The 17790-nt window shown below is 37.7% G+C and overlaps 1 protein-coding gene across 2 annotated transcripts in view; it reads left to right on the forward strand.

Annotated features, from left to right (window-relative positions):
* Window positions 1-17790, forward strand: part of tmeff1b (transmembrane protein with EGF-like and two follistatin-like domains 1b) — a 101845-nt gene that overhangs the window by 29176 nt on the left and 54879 nt on the right. For both annotated transcript variants that reach the window (XM_053621768.1, XM_053621757.1), the window contains exons 2-3: window positions 9030-9139; window positions 9403-9532. In XM_053621768.1, the coding sequence (XP_053477743.1) occupies window positions 9030-9139; window positions 9403-9532 (240 nt within the window). The remainder of the gene's footprint in view (window positions 1-9029; window positions 9140-9402; window positions 9533-17790) is intronic.

The raw sequence follows: 17790 nt of genomic DNA on the forward strand, positions 1-17790 counted from the left end.
CAGAGCGCTCTGGACCTCAGACTGGGGTGAAGGTTTATCTTCCAACAGGACAACGACCCTAAGCACACAGCCAAGATAACAAAGGAGTGGCTACAGGACAACTCTGTGAATGTCCTTGAGTGGCCCAGCCAGAGCCCAGACTTGAATCCAACCTGATGGAGCTTGAGAGGTCCTTCAAAGAAGAATGGGAGAAACTGCCCAAAAATAGGTGTGCCATGCTTGTAGCATCATACTCAAAAAGACTGGAGGCTGCAATTGGTGCCAAAGGTGCTTCAACAAAGTACTGAGTAAAGGCTGTGAATAATTATGTACATGTGCTTTTTTGTTTTTTTGTTTTTTATTTTTAATAAATTTGCAAAGATTTCAAACCAACTTCTCTCACATTGTCATTATGGGGTATTGTTTGTAGAATTTTGAGGAAAATAATGAATTTAATCCATTTTGGAATAAGGCTGTAACATAACAAAATGTGGAAAAAGTGAAGCGCTGTGAATACTTTCCGGATGCACTGTATATGAATTTGCTGTGAATACTGGGGAGTGTGAAAATGTTAAGTGGTAGTGTATTATAGGCTGTTGAAGATTAAAAATTAATCGCCTGGTCATTTTCCAGTCTTCAACTGTCCAGCTTAGTCTATACCCATGATCGCCTCAGATTCTTGATTTTGGCTGACTATAGTGGTACCTGATGCAGTGTTTCCCCACAGGAGACTGTGGTGGGTGGACCGCTGACCCTCTAGGGGTGTCTGGGGGCATGCTTATGGCGGCAAATTCATGCCAAAAATCTGAGCATGTTATTGATGCTCTTGTGTGCAGCCACTCAACAAATGCACTTCATGTGAGTCATTATTATTATTATTATTATTATTATTATTATTACTATTATTTCATTAGTTTTTGATTGGTACCTTTGCAACAACCTACTTTATATAATATATTTAAATGCAGGGTATCATTACAAGTTGTTAATAGACAGGAATGTTCTACCAGTTTACTAGCTAGCCTTTGCGTTCTTGGGATGTTAATAGATAGCGATCCATCCAGCGATCATCATTTTAATAATCATTTATGAAGTAAGACTCTTCATAATTAATTGTGAGCCCCTAGATAATAAATCATTGGCTTAGTAACAGAGGGTTGTGACTTTACTGTTGAGACTTGAAGCTACTGACTCCAAGGCTGTTTCAAGGGGATTCGTTGTCAACGAATCTTATCGATTAGTTGGTGTGCACGCCACGGGGCACGTTTACTCCTGGTTACTTCTGTTCCAAAAACCCGCATCGGAAATATGTCAGAGAGTACAGACCTAAGTTGTGTCACAAATTACGTACTGCGCACTTATGTACTCTACCATCTAGTGCAGACCTGGGCATTGTATGGCCCACGGGCCACATACGGCCCTTTGGTTGACTCTGACCGGCCTGCGTAAGGTTAAGTGGAAATTACAAAATAAACATATTTTCCAATTTTACCTCATGCATGGACTGAAGCTGCATTGCTTTTATTTTGAAATTGTTTTTTTATTCATGTGCATAATGACACAATACGTAAATCAATACGTGCGCATGATTGAATCAACACAAGCAGGTCACAAGGTGATTTTAGCCCTCAAAAATGTTCGCTCATGCTAAAAAAAGAAAGGTAGATGCCGAATGCAGGGTTTTCAACAAAAAATGGACTGCCAAGTATTTATTTACTGAAGTCGGAGGTAAAGCCGTGTGTTTAGTTTGCGGAGAGCAGATCGCCGTGTTTAAGGATTACAATTTGAGTCGGCATTTTGAGACGAAACACGCAGAGAAATACAAAAAATTGAATGATGCTGAAAAGGCGCGGACATCGGAAGCTTTGTTAGCTAAGCTACAACAGAAGCTAGGCTTTTTTACCAAGCTTCACACATCGAGGGATGCAGCAACCAAGACCAGCTTTATGATATCCCACAAAATCGCTAAAAACAGTAAGCCATTCTCGGAGGGGGAGTTTGTCAAAGAGTGCTTGGTGGACTCTGCAGCACTAATATGCCCTGAAAAAAAAAGAGCATTTGAGCAAGTCCCGCTGTCCAGGAGAACCGTGACGAGAAGGATCGAGGACATTGCGGGGAATTTGGAGCTTCAGCTGCGACGTGAGGTGGGAAGTTTTGACTTTTTCTCCTTGGCTTTAGACGAGAGCGTTGATGTTCGTGACACCACCCAGTTACTCGTATTTGTCCGTGGGATAACAGGCTTCAAGATTACGGAGGAGCTGGTAGCAATGCGGCCAATGAAAGGGACGACGACAGGGAGCGATCGTTTCACGGAGGTAAATACATGCATGGAGACGCTGGGACTAAAATGGGAAAGGCTGGCAGGAGTCACAACGGACGGTTGTCCAAATCTAACAGGGAAAAAGGTCGGACGTTTGAAACGTATGCAAGATAAAGTGACTGAAATTGAAGCAGATCAGAAATTGGTAATTTTGCATTGTATTATACATCAACATGTGTTGTGCAAGTCAGTGCTAAAAATTAACCATGTCATTGATTTTGTAACCAAAATAGTTAACTTCTTCAGGGCATGAGCATTGAATCACAGACAGTTTGTTTTACTTTTGGAGGAGCATGAGACTGAACATAGTGACATCTGCTACCACACAGCTGTCAGATGGCTCAGCCTGGACAAAATACTAAAAAGAGTTTGGGACCTGAAAGCAGAGATTCGAGAGTTTTGTGAGAAGAAAGGCAAAACATCCCAGAGCTCTCAGATGAGGACTGTATGGCAGATTTTGCATTTGCTGTTGATGTGACTGTACTGATGAATGAACTAAACACCAAACTGCAAGGCAAGGGCCTTTTTATTCTTGAAATGCACAGCCTGGTGAAGGCGTTCATGAGAAAGTTGCAGTTTCTTTCAAACCAACTGGAGAGCAACACTCTCACTCACATGCAAACCCTGAAAGAAGTCACACCATCAGCTGATCACCTCTGCAGGTACTCATCCATGTTAGGAGCACTGCATGTTGAGTTTTCAAGGCGATTTGAAGATCTCAGAACAGTTGAGGATGAAATGCACTTGATTTCCTCTCCCTTTACCTCCAGTGTGGATAATGCACCCAGTGATGTTCATCTGGAACTCACTGACCTGCAGTCTGATGCAGTACTAGCAGAGCACTTTAATTCAGGATCACTGCTGGATTTTTACTCTTCTCTCAAGGAGGATAACTTTCCAAACATGAGGAGACATGCTCAGAAGATGTTGGTTCTCTTTGGCTCTACCTACATATGTGAACAAACATTCTCAGTGATGAAGTTTGCCGAATCCAGGTATAGATCCTCTCTCACTGATGCTCATCTGTCAGCTGTGCTTCGCATCTCCACCTCAGACATTCAACCTGACTTTGATGCACTCGTTAAAGCCCAACAGAGACTAGATTTCTCTCATTGAACAAGAAAAAACAACTGAAAAACACCAAATGTGGTGGTTAGACTACAAATGTAGGCATTTAAAGGCACCAACTAGCAGTGAACTGGGACATTTTCTTTGGAGGCCTTTTTCTCAAAATCACAGTTTAGTGACAATCAATCATTATTATAATATGATGTATCTTGCTTAATATTTGGAGTACAAAGACAATGTTATGTCTTTAGAAAGCTAAGAATCACTTTCCAACAGTATATGAAACTCAATGTGTTTTGGGGTGAATGTGAATGAAAATGATCACTAATATAATAAATCACAAATGGTAATGTTAACATTTTGTTTACCATTGTTTTGGGAAATTTGATTGAATAAATGACATTTTTTGTAAGGCAACCTCACTTTTTCATTGATTAATCATAACATAAACTCTTACCAAGCTTACCAACTTGTCAAAAGCTTACCAACTTGTCAAAAGCTTACCAACTTGTCAAAAGTTACTGCTTTTTATAAAGAAATACAATTAATATTATGGAGAATTGAGTTCAGCCTTTTGGTCCAGCCCTTTACAATATTTTCTGTTTCTCATGTGGCCCCATGGAAAAAATAATTGCCCACCCCTGATCTAGTGTATGAATTTTAGAAGGGTAGTATTGTCTCAAATGGAACACTAGCGCTTTTTTTACTAACCGGAAGTATAACCCGTTTCCCAGTCAATGGCACATGACGTTTGAAATCTTAGCAAATTGTAGATTATTTTCCTTGCAGTGGAATAATGAGATCTCTTTAAGTCCTTTGCCAGACTCATAGGCATCCAAAACCTTTTTTTCAGAAGGCCTTGCAGAACTCTTTAGATCTTGGCATGATGACACCACACACCTCAATAGCAAAGGGAACACCAGACACTAGATATGAGAGTGGAATAAATAAGATGGCTTCCACCTGCACTCCTTAAGCAGGCTCAAATTACTAGCACCCAATCTTGAACACCTGATTCTAATTATATAAATTTGAAGGTGTGATAAATGTAAATAATAATAATAATAATAATAATAATAATAATACTTTTTTATATAACACCTTTAAAGCTTTTCAAGGCACTTTAAAAAATAAGAAAATACCAAGGAAAAAACATACACAGACAAAACAGACTTGAATACAAAATGGTTAAAACCATTAAGAAAAAAACCTATTTTTTTTTTGTTTTTTGGTTAGATTTAAAAATGCTCAAATTCTTTACATCTCTATTATGAACAGGGAGTGCATTCCAGAGTCTAGGAGCATGAAAATGAAGAGAAAAGGAATTCTTGACAGTATATTGTACATGTGTCTTAAAAGACAAACTCAAATCAAATATGACTCGTAGATTTTTTTTTTTTTAATTTAGTTTGGAACTCCAAACCAGAGCAGTCTACCTTCAGCACCTTAAATGTAGGGGTATACTTACTTTTTCCATGTGACTGATCTGTTTTTTTTTGTTAATTTAAATAATGAAAATTACTACAAAATGTAAACTTTGTGTCATTGGATAGTTTATCACCTTTATGCACTGTTTCAAAAAGGATCAAATATGTATGTATTAGGGCTGCACGATTATGGCCAATATGATTATCACGAGTATTTTGATCAATATTGAGATCACGTTTATTCATAGATTTTTTTGGGACACCATATTTTTATTGCACGTTCACATTTAAATAAACAGACCGCTGCTTTCACCTTCATGTTGTACTACATTCCTGCTAATGTACAAATCTTTGCATCAAATTAGACTGGTCGTTAAAGAGTATCATCTCGTAAAAGCAAAATATAAATAAAATTGTACCCAAAATATAGGATAAGTAAAAAAGAAAAATGCCCTCAACCAAGAGAAAATATGCAATCAAATTTAACAATATGCAAGAAAATTAAAACAATTCAGGCCTATGCAGAAAAGGCAATAACAGTGTTTACAAGAGGAGAGACGCAGCCAAATCACCCAATAGAGCACTGACTAGAAACGAACTATACCACAGTCGCTCGATTTCAACGTCACCATCACCAAGCTTCCGAGAACTTTTCCAAACTTGTTTTAAAACATTTTCCATCATACGTATTTACTCTGTGGATGAATGTTGATCGTTTTTCACGGTTTTTTTGAGGGGGGGGGGGGGGGATTATGCACAGCCTACGTGAACCAGTTTATCTGCAAAGTTTTTCCCTGTTCAGCGTGATAATGTTTAATGTCACTGACAACAGCTGTATTGATATTTAGAAACTTGTTAGTGTCATAATTTCCCCTAGCACAAGTGTTGGTGTTCGCAGCGCACTCTTCTAGTGACATTGACTTTGTTTACTTTCTACATGTGCGTTTGTTATGATTTCTGTCCTGTCTCTGCCCCTGTATTGTCATTGGTTGTTCCCTTATGTGTCATCATTAGAAAATATGCTGTGCTTAATCTATTATGAATTGCTGTAATATACTGCACATGGGGATGTGTTGCCTTCTTCGCAAGCTTCAGTGATGACACTTTTAGGTCATTGCTGGCTTAGTGTTTGATGGATGGATTGCTATCTATTAACATCCCAAGAATGTGTAGCTAGTAAATTCTCTAACAACTAATATCTATTAACTAATGTCTATTAACAACTGGTAAAGATACCCTGTATTTACATATTATCTTACATAATGTGGTATGTTGCAATGATCTCAAATACGATCAACAACAAAAAAAAAACTGACTCACATGAAGAGTGTCACTGGATGATGCTGTATCTCTCATGAAGAACAGGTAACTTTGCTAAGGGTTCGTCACAGTGGCAGGCAGCCAATCAGAACTTATTTCCAGAAAAATGAGTTAGCCAATGATATGAGGTTACAGTCAAGCCAGTTGGCCCGCCCACTGGTGACAAAATGAAAGTATTTGCACAAGCAGAAGCAATATTTGAGAAGTAAAAGCAGCTCCTGAGTGTGGGGAAAGATTTCGCTTGTGCACACAGATTTTTCCTTGTGTTTGTGTTGCGCTTAGCGAGGGTTTAAAACGAGCACGTGAATTCTCCCCTTTTCACGCGTGTACATCTATTTTCCTCTGGCGGTTGTAATTTACTGTCATCACAATCATCAAAAACACACTCTGATTTTTGGTACAGCTTTGCCACCATAATGCAGCCAGGTTATTCCAGCGTGTATGTGTGAGTAGGCGCGGATACATCAGGGGGCGGGGAGCAGAGCGGTCTCACTGACTGGCTGACTGACCGATATCTGACTATTACAAACAAACTATAAGATTGTAAAATCGATTCTATAGCAGACCGGCAGCCAGTGAAGAGTTGCTAGTATAGGGGAGATGTGGTCTTGTTTACGAGTCCTCATCAGTAGTCTAGCAGCAACATTCTGAACCATTTGCAGTCATGACAAGTGAAGATTGACTAACTCCTATATAAAGAGAGTTGCAATAATCCAGGTGCGAAGATACAAATGCATGCATCATCCTCTCAAAATCATTAATTGAAATAAATGGGATGACATTGGCCAGTAATCCTAGATGGTATAAAGCTTGATTTGACAACAGCATTTATTTGTTTGTCAAATTTGAGAGAACTGTCAAATATTACCCCTAAATTCTTCACCATTGGTTTACTTTACTGCAGAGCGCTAGAGGACCTGGATTTAGAAGTGCCATGAGAATCCCCAAATACAACGTTTTGTTTTCATTGAGGTGTTAAAAAGTTTGAGCCATCCAATATTTAAGGTCCTCCAAACAAGCCAGTAGGGGTTCTATAGAGTTGTTTTTCTTTTTCAAAGGCATATAGATCTGAGTATCATCTGCATAAGAGTGATGAGAGATACCATGTTTCTTCCAACAATGGTCACTGATATTTACATCTTATATTTACTGTTAAGGAAAATGTTTTACATATGATTTAAAGTTTTTGTTTTAGTTACCATTTTGTTTTCCTCATGAAAAAGGTTTGTTGATTAAACAATGAACAACTTCATTAAAATATTTATAAGTATAAAAATTTAAATGTAAAAACTATGTGAAATTACTATGTAAAGGTTTTTACAAATGTTATGATTATGTGCAAAGGTTTGCACACCCTTAAGACAAAAATAAAGAAGACAAATGTAACTTATTTACAATGCTAGGTTTCATAGACCCTTTCATCATCCATGTAACAGAAATGGGCAAGTACTGTAGGTTATGATTAAGTTAAAATGTGAAATCTCTCTTTTTGTATGTGATAGAAATAGGGCTGTAACTAAAAATTATTTTCAGATTGATTAATCGGCCGATTAACATTTTTGATTAATCTGATTTTCTGTGAAACCAAATTTTCAATACAAATTTTTTTTTGTGTCTTGGACTCCAAGTCTCCAAAATTACAATCTGAAGTCACCTATATCACCACAAGTTGTTTGGAAGGATTTCAAGGGGGGGGGGGGAAAAGCCTCTATTCTCATCCAAAAACAAATTGAAGCGTCTTCAGTTTGCCAGACACTACCGGAACTTCAAATGGGATCAGGTTCTATGGTCAGATGAAACAAAAAATGGTACATTTACTCAGTTTAAAAATTTGATATTTTCTATGCTCTATTGTGAATAACATATGGGTTTGAGATTTGGAAATCATTGCATTCTGTTTTTATTTTCATTTTACACAGCATCCCAACTTTTTTGGAATTGGGGTTGTACTTTCGGTTAGTAAAAAACACTAGTAATTCCATTTGAGACTATACTACCCTTCTAAAATTAGAGTGCATAGTGTATAGTACGTGATTTTGGGACACTACTTTGGTCTGTACTCGCCATATTTCTGATGTATGTTTTCATAACAGAAGTAACGCAAAGAGTAAACGTGCCATGTCCAGACCAACTAATCAATAATGAGATTTGTTGACAACAATTTTTGTAAACGATTAGTTGATGTAGCTCTAGATAGAAACATTTTCTAATACATTTGTATTCTCACTGTGGCATATGTCTCTGAGAACTGAGACTGAAAAGACTGGCTGATGTGACTTTATAGAGAGAGGTTTTAAAAAATATGTACCAACATGACAATGCCCCTGTGCCTAAAGCACAATCCATGAAGTTTTCCATGAATGACGTGGAAGCACTCAAGTGGGGCCTTGATGTCAACCCCACTGAACACCTTTTAGGAGGAACTGGAATGCCAACTGCACCCCAGGCTGCCTCATCAGATATCAGTGCCTGACCTTATAAGTTGTCTTGTGGCTGAATGGGCAAATCCCCAGTCATGCTCCAAAATGTAGAGTGAAGATTTTCCAGCAGAGTGGAAGTTATTATAACCCTAAAGGAGGGACTAAATATGGAATGATATGTTCAAAAACACATATTAGTGTGATGGTCAGGTGTCCCAAATTTTTGGCCATATAGTGTATTGTAACAATTTTCAGAGCCACAATATTAGTGTTGCATTACATGTGAGCACACGAAGGCCTTTATAGGCAAATAAGGTATTCTAGAATTCAGTTACACTGTTAGAGAGAGAAAACCAATTTTTGCTCTCCACAACATGACCTTTGGACTCCTGACCACAAATATATGATCACAAATCACATTAGGTTACTGACATGTTTGCATGCTTAGCTGTTTTTATTTTTATATTTCTATTTTTTTTTTTATTTTTATCCCAGATTTGTCTGAGAAGAAGAGTAATTTGCGAGTGTGTGACAAAGCCACATGTCGCTATGGTGGAATCTGCAGGGACAATGGTGCTGACCTTAAATGTGTATGCCAGTTTCAGGTAATTTTTTTTTTTCATGCATTTCACATTTTATATCACATGTACAGTTATTGGTGATTTAACTTTATTTAAAATAAAAGAATATTGAATATACAAACAAGATATTTAGCATAAACTGCTACCTTAACAATGAAACTGCATATTCACACTTAAATACTTCTAAAAGGAGTTTCACTGAGCAAAGCCCCAGACTGCATAAAGTGTAGCTTAAAGCATTCCTTTTGAAAAATTAATTAAAACCTGGTTTCTGACTTTTGCAACAGTGTCATGAAAAATACATTCCTGTGTGTGGATCTAATGGGGACACCTACCAGAATGAGTGCTACCTGAGGCAAGCAGCCTGCACACAGCAACGTCTTATATCTCTAGTTTCTCCTGGACCCTGTGATCCAGGTGAGTGCTAACAAAATGTTTACATTTTACAGTACCACAGCATTTGTATCCTTAAATTAGTATCCTCATTAAAGGGGTCATAACATGATTTTAAAAAAAATGTTTTTCTTCTGTTTGAGAGTTTAATGTATCTGTTTGTGCATGTATAAGCTCTGCAAAGTCCCAAAACTCATATTTTCCCACAAAGGGTTTTATTCTATCTAACAGAAAACACTGCTCCAGACCTGCCCGAAATGCATGGTGCAGAGTCCTGATTTACTTCTGTAATTTCTCTACGTCACAGCTTGCACTAAACACTAATCAGCATAAACCCACCCAAAGGCAGCCACAAAGAAAGAAGGCAAGGCTAGCTAAAGTTTGCTAAGGTGCCTCAGGTTTTTTTTTAAAGTGTTTGTTTGTATGTTGTTGGTCTGACAGAGACGTTGATTGTAGCTGCTGTTGTCATTGTATCTTGAAATGGTTTATATCACAAGGATCCTAGCTAGAGACCAAAATACTGAGAATCATATGAAATTTTAATAATGACGCGTTAATGAGTAGTTCCAGACCTATGGACAGAATTGTATTTAACTTAGGCCTATTTGTGGCACTAGAGGCGTTAGGCAACATTTTTGGAACCATGTTGAATTAGTGTGTCAAATTTCATAAAAGGCATATATCCAGTTCTATGGATTATTATTATTATTATTATTATTATTATTATTATTATTAGGGGCTAAGCACCACAGGTGCTATTATGCAGACAACAAGACTGACAGGGTTTAATGTCAAATAGCATTTTTATTGAGAAATTTTGAATAAAACAAAACACAATATAAGAGAGAGAATTTTATTGCAGATACTGCACAAAGTGGGGGAAAAGGGCCCAGACTAATAAGAAAAAAAACATAAAACCTTAGATTTTATGTTTTTAGTTTTTAAATTGCAAGAATTTTTTTATTTTTTTTTGCCAGTTTAATAGTTTTTGAGAAAACCAAGATGGTCGACAGGATGTGCGCTTGAATTTCACGTCTTGGCACGTGTTCACTTCAGCATACCCCAGGGAATTATAGGAAAAAATAATTATGAATTTAGCACAAAATCAATTCAATTGTATTTGTATAGTGATTTTAACAATGGACATTGTTTCAAAGCAGCTTTACAGAAACATAAACACAGGATACAGATTTTAACTGTTTGAAGTTATCCCTAATGAGCAAGCCGGTGGCATCAGTGGCAAGGAAATACTCCCCAAGTTGATATGAGGAAGAAACCTTGAGAAGAATCAGACTCAGAAGGGAACCCATCCTCAGCTGGATAACAACGGATAGTGTGAAAGTAAAGGAAAGTTCATTATGGTTTTTATATGAATTTTTTAGTGAGTATTTTATAGTTGAACTAGTCTACTATTCGCGAAAGGAGACTTGAGTGCAAAATTGTATGTGGTAATTGCAGTCCTAGGGCCATAGCAGCAACCACAGTGAAAATGTCCATGTGGAATTGAGGTCTAAAACCATTTCCATGGTACTTCATGCAGCACCATCCTCAGCAATCTCCAGGCTGCATTGCTTGGGGTCATCCTCAGTGGCAGAATTTAGCCTCCAGATGAGAGCTCCATCCAGAAGTAGAGCATCAGGATGGATCAGGCAGGCCCAAAGAGCAGAAAGGGTCAGGATCAGCTTGTGTAAACAAATGTTTTCAGCCTAGACTTAACACTGAGACTGCCTGAGTCCCGAACATTAATTGGAAGGCTGTTCCAATCAATATGATATGATCAATATGATTTGGAGGAGTAGTAGCAAAAATGGCAGTTAGATGTAAGAATTTTAAGCATGTTATTGTAACCTTTGACCCGTATATGGCACTGTCACAATTTGTTGAATAGCTTCAGATCCTGAAGAAGGCTACCACGTTTTGTGTAAAGTCATTGGTGAAATACAGCCTCACTTCCTGTTTGGTGACTTTGCTGTCAGATTCATTGGACCATTACATGCAAACCATTTGGAATATTCAAAATTCTTTTGATAACTTTTGTGTGGCTTACGCTAAAGATGAAGTGTGCCAAATTTTCTTTCTTACTCATGCACTTTCAGTAATCACTTATCCTGGCCAGGATGGTGGTGGATTTGGAGCCTATCCTAGGAACACTGGGCATTAGGCAGGGATAAACTGGACTTAAACACCAGTCCATGATAACGCACACATTTACAAACTCCTTCACACCCAGGGGCAATATATCATGTTTTCTGAATGGCGGGAAGGAAACCAGGGAACCTGGAGAAAAAACACAGGCACACAGTGAGAACATGCACAGAAACTCCACACAGACAGCTTAGGATTGAACTACCCAATTAAAAGATTGAAGGTCCTCTCACAATTGAGGAGACTTAACACTTAAAACTGGAGAGAATGGGTAGGCGTGTGTTTTACTCATTGTCAATAGTCTACCAAGTGAAACATTGCAGTTATCTTCCTGCATCCATCTCCGACCACAACCCTATTAGATTTACATGGGAACCAGCAATCGCTCCACCACACTTCAAAAATTGGAGATCTAAAAGTTGTATGCTAAAAGACCCAGACTTTATTAAATTCATGACCATTCAGATTTTTTTTTTATTTTTTATTTTTTTTTAGAGGCCAACGTTAATTCAGCCTCACATTCAAACATTTTGGAGGCACTCAAAGCTTATGATAGGACATATTCTTTCATATGGGGCATGTAAACAGAAGGAAAAGAAAGCTGAACTAAGAAAATTAGAAAAAGAAACAAGATAATTGGAATTAGAGCATTCATGTACCTAACAAAGATGAATGTTTGACACAACTTACTCAAACTACTTTTCCATAGTAATTTGCGCATCCAGAAGGCCCAGCCTATCATGGCAAAGTACTTTAATACAAATTTTGAGACAAGACTAGCAGGATGTTTTTAATGGCAGATTAAAAAAGAATAATCAGATCGGCACATCCATTCCATACAGTCGAATGATGGCAGATATTTATTAGATCCTGAAGAAATTAATATGCTATTTAAAAAGTTTCATGAGACCTTATACAAAACTGAACACAACCAGTACAATGTTGGTACTAAAAACTTTTTAAAGTAAAATACAACTCCCCTAGATCCATGTGGAAGACAATAAGCTACTGGATGCAGACATTACTGAGAAAGAGGTCCTCTGAGCAATTAATACACTGGAAAACAACAAGGCTCCAAGACCAGATGGTTTCCCAATAGAGTATTTTAAGGCATTTTCAAATAAGTAATTTTCAAATGACCTCCCCTAATAAACATGATTAGAGAATCACTTGAGGGAAAATCACTTCTACACTCAACAATAACATTGCTTCCAGAGTCTGAGGGTGTACTCATAGTAGGTGATCTGTACTGTGCCCAAGCACGTTTGACCCCCAAAGTCCAGTTTGTTTGACTAGTGCTCCGTACCGTGTACCTCTTCAAGTGGGCCTGGGCACAGTTCGGTTGTACTCGGGCACATTACACATCTAGTTTGACATGTTTCGAGTGTCATGCATGAAACCCATGACCATGGCCTTATATATCGCCTTTTAGTGTAGGTTCCGTAATGCACTGTAATAACACCAACATGCCCATACTGACACGTTGTCATAGCACCACCAACTGGCAGTATAACAAGGTTTTAAATATTTGTTAAACATTCCTCTCTAAAAAGAGTAAAACAATTCACAGGAATTCATCACGCATGTCAGTATTTTTAATGCAACCTGGCAACATTTAAAATAATTTTTTAATCTTATTAGATGTTAAAGGTAATGCCATGACAACAAAATTAATTAGCTAATGACAATGTTCAGGGATGTACAGTATGACAGTTTTGCTTGGAATTACGATTAAAATAATTGTGTGAAGATAAATATTAATTCACTCACAAACATGTAGAGAACTAAAGGTTATTTCAACTAGCAATCATGTTAGCATGTCAAACACAGAGAAAAGACCCCTTTTAGAAGGCAACGAGTCTGCATCAGCATCTAATGTTTCACTCAAATGAAAACATCCTTTTTGCAATCATTGCGAGACTACATAAAGTGCAAATACACAACAGTGTGAAATGGGTGCAGGACAATATACACACAACAACAGATATACAGGACAGTAAATACACAGAACATGGGCTGTAAACTGTAAATATTATTATTTTGCTTTAAATGCACGAAGACCATAAGGTAAGCTTATTGGCTGCTTCTCTCAGATCCTCGCTACTTTTGCTAGCAAGCAAGGGAGGCTATGGATCATGTGTGCTCTACTCTCTTCTCCCACTGGTAGCCGCTGCAAGTCTTGCTGTTGGGGCGGGCACGTACAAATATATTTGCATGTGTGATGTCACAAACCCCGCCAAATCCAAGCCGTTTTTGGAGCTTGGTTAAATAAATGCTCTTTTCCTCCTGAGGAGGACGTATTAAGCTATGAAAGTTGCAGGATGTTTTAATGGTGCATTGACCTCTTAAATCAAATTTTCTTTCATCTTTTAACATATCATGTCTCAAGTGATGACCCCTTTAAAGCCATAATACTAGAATATTTAACTGACTCCCATCAATATTTATTTTAATTACATGTAAAAACACAAAATACAGCTAAGAAATACCAATATATTAGCATTTGAATTCTTGTGTTACATAATGTTGATGGGCTGTGGATGTAGTTATATTAGTGGGCAATGTGACTAAAGCCAGTGTTGTCAGGGTAAGTAAGTACATTTTATTTATAAAGCACATTTAACACCGCAAAAAAGCTGACCAAAGTGCTGAGCAGAGTAAAGAAAAGTAAAATAGAAAACAGAATAAAACCAAATAAAGACAGACAATAGACAAGAGTAAAACTTTTGATTAAAACGCCTGGGAGAAATTATACGCTTTTAGTCTCTTTTTAAAAATGGTAATTGAAGGTGCAAGGCAGATGTCCAGTGGCAATTGATTCCATTAACAAGGGACAGTGACTGAAAAAGTTCTATCCCCCTTAGTTTTTAAATGGGACCGAGGGACATGCAGAAGAAACCTATCAGAAGATAGGTTAGATGCTAGATAGGTCAATAGATAGGTCAATCTGCTAGATGAATGTGGTGTAAGAAGATCTTTGAGATAAGAAAGAGCTTGATCATTAAGAGTTTTAAAAACGAACAACAGAATCTTAAACTGAATCCTATAATAGAGATAGGGAGCGGTTTTGGACACAGCAAGTGAGTACAGCAAAGACTCTATGAATTAGAGGACTGGAAGACTGGCATCTACACTTTTGATGACATCAGAAAGTCAACAGGTGCAAAATCATATTGTACACTGCATGTTTTAGTAATTAACTTCTTATAACATGTATTGTATGCATTGCCACTATACAGAGTGCAGAATTAATCAAAAAGTACTTTTCTTTTTAATAATTCTCTAATGGTACCCTCATATCTCATATCTTTTTGATAGCGTTGGGTAATTTCTCCTCATCTTCCGTTCCTATTATTAGTGGTGTACCTCAAACCTCCATTCTGGGCCCACTTCTTTTTAACTTATATATGTGTCCGTTGGGGAATATTATTAGGGCACACAATGTCTCTTTTCATTTATATGCTGATGATACCCAGTTGTACATACTGTTGAAAGGTGGTGACTCCATTCAATCATTGGACTGTCTTGACAATATTAAAATATGGTTAACAAATAACTCTCCAACTTAATGAACACAAAACCGAAATAATTGTTTTTGGTCCCCTGAGAATGAGAGATGGTCTTATAAATGAGCTGCTGACCATGGCAAAGAAATTTTTATCATGTCACCCCAATGTTAGCATCGCTCCATTGGCTCCCGGTCCTATATAGTGCACTAGATCGGTTGGCAGCCATTTTGTAGTGATGTCTGAAATCTGACTGAACAACTTAATTCCCTACCATTCGTTCACTTGTTTTCACCCACAATGTCCTCTGATTTTGAGTGTTCATCCAATGTACACTCACCAACGCACTATTTCCCATAGTCCAATGCGAGACAGCGATAGAATGCAAATGAAAAATAAACATATATTAAATATAAGCATAATAGTAAACATGACAAGCAGTTGTTTTTGTTCTCTTTATTAACTAATACAATAAACGTGACAAATGAACAGTGAGAAGATGAACTTTACTGTTTTACGATACATTCCGCAATGCGACAGCGTGCTCTCTGAGGCGTTGTATTTACGTCAGCATGCACTCATTTTTGTTCACTTCTTCCGCATATAGTGGACTCGGATGTCATTCGCTATATTGGGAATAGTGAATGATTGAACGAGTGAGCGATTTCGGACACAGCTACTTAGTTTCCTAGACCAGTGGTTTCCAAAGTGGGGGTGGCCCCCTTGGGGGCGCCCGGGGGGCCTCAACAATTTGGTGTGAAAAATAAATAAATACATGATTTTTTCTTTCTCACGCTCAGACAACCACACACATACACACACACACACACACACACACACACACACAATCAAATCCTAATGTAATGTAAAGATGTAAGATGTAATTATTAATAAAAAACGGGGATAAATTCAGAAGTCTGTATTTTAATGTGTTTTAAAGACATCTTGCAAAAGGGGGGGCCTCGGTCAAATGTTAATGCCATTTGGGGGGGCCTTGCCCTGGAAAAGTTTGGGAACCCCTGTCCTAGACTGTTTCTTTGCTGTTAATTAATGTGGGATTTTGCACCAGATGCATGCAATTTACAAAGTAGCATGGTTGTTGCATGCAAAATGTAATTTTTTTTGCATCCTGGGAGCACTGTGAGGTGAGGACCGGGGTGCACGGTGGCTTAGTGGTTAGCACATTCGCCTCACACCTCCAGGGTCCGGAGTTCGAGTCCCGCTGGGGCCATGTGTGTGTCACAAAATGATCAATTTATTCATTAATATTACTCCAAACAGAGAACTGTTCATTTAAAACTCTAGCTACTATAATCATTAAGAACAGCTGCTAGTTAATGTACCTTGCCACAGTACATGTTGAGACATGGGTGCCATCATGTGAGGATTGCTGTTTATGTTGATGAGTTGAAGCTATGAGTATGAGTTGGAGGCTATTTTGCTATAGAAAAAACATTCCATTGTCCAGTAACTGGTAGCTATCCATACAACTTACAAGCTCATCCTCCTCAGTCTTCTCAGGTCCTATGACCTGCTGTTTATACTCCTCTGTCCTCTTCCTCTTAAAATATTGTAGGATGCTCATCTGTGTGTGAACATTTTGATTAACATTACCATTAAATTTTTAGAAACACATAGCAATGGCACATAAACACAATTCTGGTGTGCTAGGTAGCTTGTAAACCTACGCATATTTGACAGTTTCATTACAGCTAAGTAATTATTTCAACAACAAAATTGTCGCTCAAAACCTGCAGACAGTCAGCAATTTCATGGGCTGAAATATCTGTGATCTCCTACCTCAAATACAAAGTGGTAAATCTTTTATTAACACGTTAGTGTGCTCAAGAGCGTCAGAATGCTGTTGTAACTACCCTCACCTCAGGGCGCAAGGTTTTTTCCATGGCTGGTCACGGAATATTCGAGTCATCTCCAAACGAATCCATTCCACTTTCATTGTGTAAGAGTAGCCACCTCTCTGAAAATCAATACCAAGTTTTGCTTGTTACCTTGCAGTAACAGACACTTTGCTCTCGTCAAGCTTGGCAACAGGCTCACAGGCAAAACGGTTCAGTGAGCCCTATGTACTAGAGTCTGATTAGCTTATTATAGCAAAAGTTTTTTGTTTTTATTTAATTATGTTTCTAAAAGTTGCGGGACTGATTCATTTGGAGACTGTCCAACTCAGAAATTCTTGGCAGGCAATGCAAAATAAAATTTGAGATTTCGAAATATGAGGGGGGACCCCCTATGTATAATGGCTCCTACGCCCATGTATATCACACACATACATATGTAAATTATATGTACAATCATGTTTAGAAGATTTAGAAGAAAGTCACATTAAAGGATTAATTCGAATTAACCAATTAATTGTGAAAATCGCCCAGTACTACGAGTAATGTAGGCTTCTCAAATGTTAGCTGTTTCCATTTCCATTAAAATGACATTGTCTTGGGATTGTAGTTAACTAACAACTTTTCTTAATATTTCACTGCTTATTACCAAATTAAAATCAAATGGGTTACAAGACTAAAGTTTTTCCCCCGAAATATTTCTCCAATAATTTGCAACACAAAAGAAGAATGTCTCACTCATACTTTGCTCTCATTAATGTGTTTGGTATGTGTG

Source organism: Ictalurus furcatus, chromosome 1, assembly GCF_023375685.1.
Source record: "Ictalurus furcatus strain D&B chromosome 1, Billie_1.0, whole genome shotgun sequence".
Classification (NCBI taxonomy): domain Eukaryota; kingdom Metazoa; phylum Chordata; class Actinopteri; order Siluriformes; family Ictaluridae; genus Ictalurus; species Ictalurus furcatus.